Genomic DNA, 12,519 nt, shown 5'->3' on the forward strand with positions numbered 1-12,519 from the left:
TTTGCCATAAATAGATGTTAGCTTTTTGTCAAACTCTTTTTCTTCATCTACTAAGATAATCCTATGGTTTTCTTTTTTAGTCTGTTACGTAGAATTCACTACCTAACACTAGTGATTCAGCACTCATTTCCGAACATTAACCAATCTTGCAGTCCTGGGTAAATCCCACCTGCCAATAAGGAATTATCCTTTATACACATCCCAGAATCCAACTTGTCAAAATCTGCTACAACTTTTGTTTCTATATTCATGAGAAATACTGGTCTGTAGTTTTCTCTTCTTTGAGTATCTTTTTCTACTGTTGTTTTCAGGGTAATCCTGGACTCAGTGAGTTGGAAAGTTTTACCTCTTCTTCAATTTTCTGGAAAAACATTAAGAGAACTGGTATTATTTGTTTCTTAAATGTTGATTATAATTCACCAGTGAACTATTTTGCTGTTAAATTTTTGGTGGCTGTTCAATTATTATATTTAAAAATTCAATTGAGAAAATATAATATAGTGATATTCAGATTATTTTTTCATCACTAAGCTTCAATAGCTTGTGGTTTTTAAAGTATTTATCTGATGTTTATAATATACCATTATTCTCTTTCATTATCTATGGAATATGCAGTGGCACACCCTTCTTTTATTGTTTATATTGATAATCTATTTCTTCCTTCTTTTCTTTTGCTCAGTCTACCTAGAAGTTCAATTTTACCGATTTTCTTAAAATGTAGCTTTTGATTCCATTAATTTTCTCTATTTTCTGATTCCTATTTAATTGATTTATGCTCTTATCTTTATTCCCTTTCTTCTGCTTTCAAATTAATTGCTTTTTTCCACCAAATTATTGATGTGTAAATTGCTGTCATTCATTTGAGACCACTCTTATTTTCCAATAAGGTGTTCAGTTCTTATATTTTCCACTAACCATGCTTTAGATGCGTCCCTCTCATTTTACTACACTGTGTCTTAATTTTCACCTGGTTCAGAGCATTCTCAACTTTCTTTTTAATCTGTTTTTTGTCCCCTGGGTTATTTAAACGTATATTATTTAATTTCCAACTATCAGGGAGATTATCTGGATATCTTTTTGTTAATTTCTAACTTAATTTCATTATAGTTAGAACACATAGTTTTTATGCTTTGAATCCTTTAAAATATAAAGACTTGTAAATCTAGCCGCTGTTACTTCATCATGGCTAATGACGGAAATTCCAGAATAGCTCTTTTATTTGTAAAATTCCAAATTCCTTCAGGTATTTGTGTTATAATGCAGTTTGGTATTCAACTAAACACATTCCCTTCCCATATGCTTCTCACTTGTGAGTACTGAAAAGTAGGGAGATATTTCTTTGGAAATTGCCTTAAATCAAGACTTTAAGTAACATGATTAATAAAAAGTTAGCTATTTATATGGAGATTATTTCTAAGCATTATGAGCTTATGCATCTTTGTGTTGTCAATATTTAACATATGCTTTACCATCAGTTTGTAATTTTTTAAGCCAAAGATAGTACATGTGAAGGTAGGTAGGGGTGAGATGTTTACAGTGAGAATCTATCTTTTAATTTCTGGTACCTCACAGTTCTACTAGACATTAAAATTATGAAGAGTACAAATAAATATGAATGTATAAAATTAGTTTCAACTTCTAGAAACAATAACCAAGTCTACCTAAAATACAAACTGATTTCAAAGACTCCATCTCTTTCTCTCAATATGTATGCAATATTTATGGCAACCTTTAATTGTTGATAAAAATTCCCTACTTAGCAGTGTAAGCAAATGGTGTCTCCATGATTTGATTAAAGTGATCCCCAAGGGTACGCTATAATCTTAACACAGTTTTCAAACTCAGTAGCAGTAAACATGAGTTACATATAAATGCATTATTAAATAATAAGTGACTAAAGTTACTGACATCTTTTTAAAAACCTGTGTCTTTTATCACCTAGCTGAATGTAGCACCAATCAGTGGCTGGTTAACTACCTATAAATCTCACATTTGCCTCAAAGATGTCAAGTTATAGTACGTGTTGCTGTCACCATGCCAAAATAAAGAATAACCTCATTTGTGGAACAATCTTTTACAAAATTGTGCAGGATTCTAAATAAGTGTCTTTTCTGAATGGAAGTAGAGGTTCTTTTTATTCCTTAAGCTAAAGGAACACCTGGATATGCTAACCCTTCCACTGCAAGAAATAAATTTTTAGAATGGTGCTAAAGACTGAATTTATGTATTTCCCTAGCATTCAGCTGAACCTTCTCATGACACCCAAACTAGCTCTGGTACATAAGCATGGATATCACGATTGTTTACTAGGTAGATTAGAAAAGTAACTTTGTTTAGTAAACATTTTGAAGAATAAAAGAAATTAAAACTCTGTAAAGCACTAAAATCCAGGAACATAAAAAAAAAAAAAAGGTCAAGATACATATGAATATGTAATTAGAAGCAGTAACTTTTAAATAATGCTATGTAAATTATAAATGTATCCCAACGGACACATCAGAAGAGAGAATTGTAGTTATTAACAAATTGTAATAAAGAGCGGCAGCAATCCCAAAACTTTTATGTGAACACTGTGATGACTAAAGGGGTTTTGCTCAGTTTCTCTGGAGGTAGGAGGAGTTGTCAGATGTCGTTAGTTCCCTTTTGAAAATGGCTTGTTTATCAGCCTGACACTTTGTAACCTAAAGATTATAGCCTGTAAAGCTGGTCATAAATCAAGCTATATTCCCATTAGCTTGCATTATAAATGGTTCATATGTTTGCAGAAAAAATTTTCAAAGTTATACACTAAAAGAAAAATGTAATTGAATTCATCATTACTACTAACAATAGGTCACACAAAGTTCAACACTTTAATGAAACATAGCTCCCTTCAGGGCTACAATATGTTTATGAGAAGATCACTGAATACCTACATTCAAGGATATAATCTCCATAATTAATTCTTTTCCATTAAGCATGAATTACTGCATGCATATCAGTCCTATATTTTGAAAAGCTAATATGAACAATATAATAACAACAGTTGACACCTGGTACTTGCTATGTACCAGGTGCTTCTAAGACTGTTACTTGCTTTATCTCATTTAATTCTCACAGCAACTTGATAAATTAATTGCTATTATTATTTACACCTTCCAGATAAGAAAACTGAGCAGACACAGGTCAAGTAAGATGATCCATTTTGCTTTAGCTGCACAGCAGAACTAAGCAATTTGGCTCTGGTGTCTGCTTTTCAGCATTTATATTGCCTAACAATACTGACTTACAAAATAGATTTGCACTACAGAGACTGCCACTACAAAAGCAAGCTCTTAAAGGGATGCTCTACAGAAAAACTTTTGATTTCAACAGAATTTTTCAGGAGACAAAGAAAGATCTTGAATAGTAAATTGCAGCCTATGAAATTTCCTGAAATTGGACAGTCCAAAAAGAAAAAGAAAAGGCAATTACTAAAGTTATACAAAAAATTGGCATAATACTGCCACACAGGTGAAGAAAAATTCGTATTAATACACAAAGAACAGAAAGTTACTGTAGTAGTAACTGAGATAAATGAGTTGACATTCAAATTTGAAACTCAGATTTGATGAGAGGCAAGTGCCTCCCAAATAAACATGATTAAAAATTAAGACCCTCTGTTTAATTTTACCTTTTGATTGCGAGGTAAATCTTGAGCATTTGATGGAGGCTTGTAATTCAGAACTAATCTTCTAAATTCCAAAAGATTAAATAATGACTGAAAAAGAACAACAATTTGAGTAATGTAAGGAAAAATTCTATTAACAGAACTGTAAAAATATGCATTTCAGAGATTTTTGACAACTATACACCTTATCCTAGAATTATTGCAATTGATGCAAGAGGCCTATTTTCTCCCCAAGAAGAAATCAGACTACTTATATTTGGACATACTGTTCTTGATCATTAACAATATTTATTGTACTGCAAAGCCTAAATTACACAAGGACAACTCAAACAGACATACATTACATAATATTAAAAGCTTTCTTTATTTATATTACTCTGTGCCTAATATGCAGTTTCCTCAAAATGAAAGATATACAAATACAAAGACCAGAACTTTTTAAACATATTATATTCACTATAAATTATCTAGAGGTATCAACTGTACAAAAACACAGTACAAATAAATTTATGGGCCAGATGCCTGGTGATAGAGCCACAAAGAAATTACATATTATCTCTAAGCTCAAGGAGACACATAACCTGAAAGGAAATATATAATTGTAACACTATAAATGTGACTACAAGATACAGTAGTATTGTTCACACAGTATAATGAGAGCATATAGAAGTTACGCATGATAACACTTCCTGAGCTGAATTTAAACTATACCTTATAATCCACTGTCATCATGATAAACATTTGTTGAAAAATTAAATAAAATACAATGGAAAATATCAGAACATAATCATACATAATAAATTCACCAGAGTATTGTTTGTACATTGTAGATTTTTTTACATACTTGTATATGTGTAAAGTGCTTTACAAAGTAAAATGTACTCCATTCGGTGAGTGAACAGTTTATAAAGTTTGAAAGTCACTGTACAGGATGTGATAATGTATTAAATCTAAGTAAAGATGGGTTACCAATTTGCTAGAAGATAAAGGACGCTCCACAAATCAATAAGAAAACAAAGGGCTTTTGGGGGGAGTTGGCTATTGAGAAAAGTGGCCCACTATAATAGTTATAGATATATAAATATACATGTGGCATAAGGAACTAAATATGAAAGGTAAAACCATAAATCTGCTAACAGAAACGGTTGGAAAGCATTTTGGTTATCTTGCGATCTGCAACTATTTCTTAATTAAACATATGCACACAAGAGATCCTTCACTTATGCATCCATTTAACGAATGTTTATGGAACACCCACCCACTACATGCCAGATACAAAGGCAGACAGGCAGCAAAAACTAAAATGTATCAACTCTCTGCCCTTGAGATTGCAATCTTGGATGGCAGGTTAAAACAGTGAAAGTAAACGTTATAAACCAGAAATAACGTGAATACAATAATAGACAGGGAATCAGAACTTTAAGGAAAAAGAAACATTTAAAAGCTACAGGAAAAAGGGTTATGAGAAAGATTAAATAAGAATAGTAAGTAAGTAGAGTATGAGATCACAGAAGAAAACAAAGTAGAGAAAGCAAGGGCTTTGAAATATAACTAAGTATCAGAATAACTGTGGAGCTTGAAAAAATACCTCCACCAGGGGCCCCGCCCCTCACCAAAGATACAAAGTACCACAGAAGATTCTCCAGTACACCATAGAATCACTGGCAAATTTCAAGAACAAGATTAGCAATACTCTCAAAGGGCACCACATCCTAGTAAGGTAAGGGGAGGGAAATAACCTCTGGATTCGGGTTTGGGAAGTCACTTTCCAGTAGGATGGTACAAGTGGCAATGAATACTGAAAAATGGGATATAAGTAAGGGAAACAAAATATAGACTGTTCTTATGAGGAATTTAAAAAGAAAGAGAATACTGATAAATTAGAAGAATCCCCACCCTGCTTCTATGCTGCGAGCCCCCACTGGAGAAGTTTCCTTCTTCCTGAACCCCCAGTAGCCTCTCCTCTGGTGTGGGGCTGCTGGTGATGAGTTATTTCAGCTTCTGCTTGACTGAAATAATTTCTCTCTTCATCTTGGTAAGATTTTTGCTAGTTCCAGATTCTAGATGGCCAGTTATTTTCTCCTGCACTTTAAGACAGCATTGCTGTTGAGAAGTCAGCTGTAAGCCTTATTTTTGTTCCTCCATAATGGTGACATATCTTTTCCACGTGGCTACTTCTAGTCCATTGTTTTTCTGTTGTATTATGATGTGCCTTGGCGCAGAGTTCTTTACGTTTCTGTTGTTACTTGGTTCCAACTGCTCCCTAAATCTGTGGCATGGTCTTACTCCATCAAGTTTGGAACATTATTATCTCTTCACTAATATTGCTTTTTCCCTTCCCATTTTTACTCTCCCTCTAGAGCCACAAAGGCACTGTACTAGTGCCATTCACACGTCCAAGTTCCTCTCATCTGTTTCCCCGCCCTCGCCTCAAAGTATCCTTCAGACCAAGTTGACTAATTCTCTTCAGTTGTGTCTAATATGCTGCTAATGTCAGCCATAGATTTCTCAATTTATTTATTTTAATTTTCAGTCCTAAAATTTCTATTTTGTTCTTTTTTATAGTTTTCTACCAAATTTCTCAATCTTGCTTTTATTTCCTGGCATGACTCCATATAAATGATTTGAGTAATAGACATTATATGGGAAAAACGAGAAAATTTAAAGTTCTTATCTTCTAACAAAATTTACATTTGCTCTGGAAGGGAGTAAGACTGGGACGATTTGAAACCCTAGATCAACTTATTCCAACCAACTGTGAGGTGAAGCTGGGATTCAAAAACTGAATTTTTCATAGCTTTTCACTACTTTTAGTTCTTGTTTAACCCCAGGTTCTTCTGTCCCTTCAGAATTCTAAAAATCTGAGGTGCTTACTAGGCTCCGAGTCTGTCAAAACTGTGCTTAGCTTCCCAGCCACTCAGCGGTCTCTTCTGGAAACGTCTCAAGGATAAAAATCAGGCCCAAATTTGAAGCCTACTCTCTGAACTTCCTGTTCTCTCAGAACTTAGCCTCAATTTCTCCCACTTCAGAATTATGGGATGCCTTCAAAAAGTTGATTTTTGTTCTGTTTTGGGGTCCAGGAAATATGACTAGCAAAATAAGAACTAAAACAAACTACTAAGCTAGTACTCAAAGTAGAAGTTGTGATCATTACAACACAACACAGAAATTATTTTTTTTAAGTCCTAAACACTCTATAACCTAAATTACAGTCATAATTGTACTGGTCAACATATTCCTTCAAAAGGGGTAGGACAGGGTAATCGTCACTACTTCCTAAGTTGTGCTTGTGACTGATGCACATTGCAAACAAGCATCCTTTCATTCAGTCCAAAGCTAAGACATGAATTCTGAAGAGCACTTGTTAAAATGGAGTTTGGCTAGATTCTTGGAAATAACAGCTATGAGAGATGCAAGTTCAAACAATTTGTAGAAAACACAAGGACTGAGGACAAGAGAGCAAAGGGCTATATATATAAACTGTCTATAATAGAAAGTACTGAGGGGAAACAAGATACATTCTCCTAGGGGGATTTAAAAAAAAATAGAATGGTATCATATCATATACATATTTCAAGGTGAGGTGGGAACTGAAAGCAGGTAACATGATTAAAAGATAAAGGTCTGCATACAGAGCAATTAAAGTAGAACCATGCTTAACTGACCCCCAACCTACTGTCCCCCAACCCCCTTCTTTACATCTGCTCTGGAAGTCTAGCAACCACGCTCACAGCACACAAATCAGAATCCAGTCTGGTTCTGAGGCGGATAAATCTTCTGTGGTAAAGGGCCAAAGAGAAAAACACTGAGCCACTATGTCTGTGCATATAGAACATATCATTGGTAAGACCGTGGCAGATATGTTGGAGCACTTAAAAATTTTAAGAATAAGTACATAGAAAACAGCAAGAAAAGAAGGTGGCAGCTCTGGGAAAATGGGTTACAGAGGGGAGTCCTGGTGCACCCTTGCAGTGCTCACACAGCATGGGAAACGCAAGCCCTGACGCCTGACTCGCTTTAGCTCTCGGGCTGTACCTGGCGCCGTGGATGAAAGGAAGGGCGATTCCAAAGGGGAGTAAAGAGCTGAATCCTCCTCTGCCTCAGCAGGACGCATGGTACATCACTGACAAAAAACGAAGGTAACAGGAAAAACAGCTAGAACTGGTTGTAGTTGCCGCAGGACTATTAAATAGGGAGGTTTAGCGCAGATTACTGTTGTTTTCTGCTATAAGCCTTTCACTGCTATGAAATTCTTGGTTTTCTCATTGAACTACATATTTGGGTTCTTTGAGGGAAATTAAAGAGACATGAACAAGTGAGGTAACATGTTAAATACCCTGAATTTTTTTTGAAAACTCGTGGAATCTTTTCAAACCCATACATCATTAGGGTGATAGAAACATCTTAAGTCTTAAATTCTTCCATAAATTATATAGGCTCCCTTTTGGTTCATTTATTCACTCATTCGATAATTACATAATGGGCTCCTCTAAGGAGTCAGACACTGGCCTATCTTCTGGTACAGAATAACCTAGAAGATGTGTTCTCTGCCCTCCAGATGTTTGTATTTTAGTCAACCAAGAATTACATGATTTATGAGTGTGGTGAAAATGAAAAGCTACTTAGAACAGAACAGACTTTAAAATTACAGTGAAACATAAAACTTGAAGTGGTTTTTAGACAAAGTTCTCTTTCCACCCATAATTTTCCAAAATCTAGAACTTAATGCTTTACCATCCCTCCCCAAATCGGTATCTTCATACTTCATAATAACCCAAGTTTTTCAAGGTTAGAGGTTACTTCTAGGTGTCTAGATTTCTCTAAAATAATAATAATAATAATAATCATCCCAAGTGCCCTATACTTCCCTATGTTAGGAGTGTGGTAACACCACACTACCAGTTAAACTGAAGAAAAATTTAAAATTAGTAAAATTACTTCAACTGTTAAAAAGGACAAGCAATTTTTTCCAGTCCATTCCCCATCCCAACTAAAGAAACACCAAAAATATGAAATGTTAAGCTAAAGCTAAGGTAGGCAAATGCCACTTAAAGTATAAACAGATGCACAATTCTTTCAAATTTGAACTAAGATACTGAGAGAAGTTTATCCTATGAAAACAGAGTGGTTATCCTCAAATCTACTAACACTAATTTAATTATCGTTTCAATGGGTCTTTCTTACAATACGGTGTGGAGAAATAAGCACCTATTCTAAGTAACAAATATAGATTATTTGCAAATGCTTTCTTTCTTCTTAGAGTTTTCTAAGAGAAGCTTCTAGTCAATGAGCCTCATTTACTGGCCATAGTAGTGCAGAGATAGCATTTACTTGTCTAAATTCTGGCACCAAAGCATACTCATGAACACTCAGATCAAAGCCTTAAATCTATGCTTCATATTTTAAAATGATGTCAAAATTATTTAAATTGAACAATGAAATGCAAAAGTCTTACTAAAAGTGCAAGTAAAGTAAAGCAAGAGAGTCTATCCTAAAATAGCAAATAAAATTTTAGATACTGTTGGCATGTAAGTAAATAATGCATAATCAAGACTAGGAACAAAAGTTTCACTACAAACTTATATTAATCCAGGTATTCCTTAACATTTTAATGGCCTGGAGAACAAATAACAGCATATTAGTTACTAACTAATGCATACCATAGTATATTAAAGAGTGAGGAATAAATCCAGAAAGCCAAAGGAAATCAAATTGTATGGCTTTATGTGCCAGAAGCAAAAGGGGAGGGGGGGAGTTGAAAATTACATCACTGAAGTAGAAAAAAAATTAAAAGTACATATTAATTGCCTAGAAAATACAATTAACAACCTTGTAGAAAATGTAAAAGCCAGTTAGTTGCTTTAATATTGTATCTGTTGTCATTCATACAGGTTTGGAAAGCTACAACATTAACAGATACTTTGACTATAAAAAAGAAAGGGCATACGCATCCAATGATTTAAAAAGTAATTGGGAACACTAAATAATAAGTTGTAATTCAACTGTATTAGAAAAATAAATACAAAATGTTAATTTTCTTAAAGGGTAATAAAAATTAAGAGGATGTTATTATTCATAGATTATTTCATTTCCGGAGATTCTTTAAGGTTTTGAAATCTGAGGGATAACATTATCAATGTCTGAGAATGGTAAAGAATCTGACAACAGTCATATGACATAAAAATTAAAGAAAGAAAACTAGTTGAGATTAAGAAGAGGATGGATATCTATGCACACAAACATTTTTCACTTTGGAGTAAGGGGCTCAGGGAACATTAAGGACTTTCCAAGTTAGAAGAAAAAAAAATGTTAAAAATCTATTCTCTTCTCAAATAAATACAATGTTCCCTTATGCTAAACAATAGTACCTAAAAGACTGTAATTTTATGAAAAACATTTTCTAGTACATACAAATAAATCTGGTAAATCTGATCTAACTCACAAAACACACACACAAAACAACAACAAAATACTAGTTTCATATCTTGGTTACCTCCTTCCCTAAAATTGCAGGGAAATACATACAGAAATATTTTCTTTCTACTCTGACAATTCCTAACAGCAGGAAGGAAGAAGAAATTAGTTTCAAGTAAGAAATTAATTCCAAAGAAGGCATGCTATTCTGCTAAAACTCCATCCTGGGACTGAGGAATGGGAGAATAAGGAATGCTGCAATCTCCAAACTAGTATAGACAGAAAATTACATTAAAACATTGTCTGCAGTTAAGTTTCAAGAGCACAACTTAAAAGAAACACAACCCAACCTATTTCTACTGCTATCATGACCACCAAGTAATCTGCATAAAGATCCTTACCTGAATAACAGCACTAAACCAGCAAGTGTTGCCAACATTCTTTAGTCCAACCGGAGCCCGGTCCTGCCTTTTTCTGTCATAAGGGTTTCGAGAATCCCTCCACAATTCAGTAGGTGTCCTCTTTAAACATGCCTTGTTTTCTGCTATGCTGGCTTCAAGAACTCTTAAGCAATGGGGAGAAAATAATGAAAGAAAAAGAAAGTATTAATTTAGTGCTGTACTCTAGGAAATAGCATAAATTAAAGATTTTAATTACTTAAGCTCTAGATAATGTATTTGGGGAAGTAATATTTAGGGCTATTTTGACCCAAGCAGAGATTAGTTTTCTTTAAAAACATAGCAGTGGTAATGTCAAAGGATCAAGAGACAAGCAGCATTTTCTCTCAGAAAAAGGAAAATTTAAATATAAAGACAATGTTTTTAATAGAAAATATGTTAAATTATGTTTCAACAAATTAAAGGCTTAGCACTAGGAATATAGATAGCACCCAGGTAACTTTTCTGGGAAATCACTGTATTAAAATACATATTTACAACAATTACTTTCAATCATCAAGAAAACAATAAAAACTGAAAATGTACTTTTTTACTTCTGACCATTAATTTGCTTTGCTATAAAAAAAGTGAAGGTACATGCTAGGGCTCCTTTCAGTCCCAGAGATCTGACTCTTTGACAGCTAAATAAAGGAAGGGAATACTTATGTGTATATTTCTTCACCCAAAAGTCTGTCTAGGGAAAAACCCAGTGAAATAAATATCTACATATCAGAATAATGAAAGATGAACCTCTTCAAAATAAACTCACCTACAGAACATCTAAACATATCTGAACACAGCAAGAGCAATGCTATTTTGCTCTTTGATGTTTTCTTGCAACAACATGCTGGGAAACCCTAATTCCCACATATGAACTAACAAGCCTGCTCAAGACATGTATTACTTATTATTCCAAATAAGAATAAATTATATTTAGGTGTTTTACCCCCTTTTGTTCATTACAAAAACCTCAGCAAGAATGAGTTTTTCAGCTCTTTGGGTTCACCATCTTTATCCTAAAGACTTTTATCAGTTTAATGTCAAAACAATATAGCTATATTCTTTAATTATGGGGAAAAAGTAAATGATTCCGCTATCTCTAACAGCATTATTTACAACATGACATTAACTACAATGCAGTACAATTCCAAGTTATTACTTAAAATAACTTATATGAATTGAGGATAACTTTGGGAGTCAGTTTTTAAAAGCAGGTAACAACAACATACTTTAAAATGTAAAGATCAAAGTAAACTCGCATCTTTAAAAATAAAGTTTACACCTGTCACTATTAAGTGTGATAAAACATTAGCAATATACTTTGCCTAATAATCAACTCTCAAATGCAACTTGGGCTGCTAGAGGCTTTTTCTCAAACTATTTACCACTAAAAGGTACCATAACTCTTTGGAAGGCATTTAATTAGATGAAATACCTTCCACGGAGAGATAAAAAGTCAAAGAGCCAACTGAGACTTCCTGCTGTTCAAGTTGTACAGGTCAGCATAATATTACCCAATAATAATAATCAACTGGAAGAAACTGAATTTGTACAAGGTAACTAATTTATACTCAACAGAGAAAGTTAATGCGTAATATACAAAACATAAATGTAACACAAAAGACTGTTGCACGTAAGATATGTTGAATTTTTTATTGACTTTTATAAATGGGAGTGTTTTCTTTTGAAAAAATTTTCCCTTTGTAATGCATAGGTATATTTAGAAGTATAAATAAAGAAATCTTATTTCTATCTTGGTAATTAAAGATGAATGAACTAAAACAAGCAATGAGTTCTGGGAAAACTTCCAAAAATACCTCAAACAGGAAAGAAGAATTAGCACCAGTGGTCACATACAAGCAACAGAAGAGGCACCTTGCAACTGGACACATCCTGGCTAGCATGTACAATAACCACTTAGAGAGAGGCTCCTAGAGCTTATTCTTACAGTATAAAATGGCCAAAAGTCTAGAATTACACTCAATCCTGAATCTCCTGGTGCCTGAGCCTCTACCACTA

At 33.8% G+C, this 12,519-nt stretch overlaps 1 protein-coding gene across 2 annotated transcripts in view; it reads right to left on the reverse strand.

Moving 5' to 3' along the window:
• USP25 (ubiquitin specific peptidase 25) overlaps positions 1–12,519 on the reverse strand; it is a 126,271-nt gene that overhangs the window by 69,637 nt on the left and 44,115 nt on the right. For both annotated transcript variants that reach the window (XM_087818089.1, XM_087818091.1), the window contains exons 5-6: positions 10,465–10,627; positions 3,653–3,739 (exon numbers count right to left, since the gene is read on the reverse strand). In XM_087818089.1, the coding sequence (XP_087674215.1) occupies positions 3,653–3,739; positions 10,465–10,627 (250 nt within the window). The remainder of the gene's footprint in view (positions 1–3,652; positions 3,740–10,464; positions 10,628–12,519) is intronic.

This window comes from Miniopterus natalensis, chromosome 6 (assembly GCF_054644295.1).
Source record: "Miniopterus natalensis isolate mMinNat1 chromosome 6, mMinNat1.hap1, whole genome shotgun sequence".
NCBI classification, from domain to species: domain Eukaryota; kingdom Metazoa; phylum Chordata; class Mammalia; order Chiroptera; family Miniopteridae; genus Miniopterus; species Miniopterus natalensis.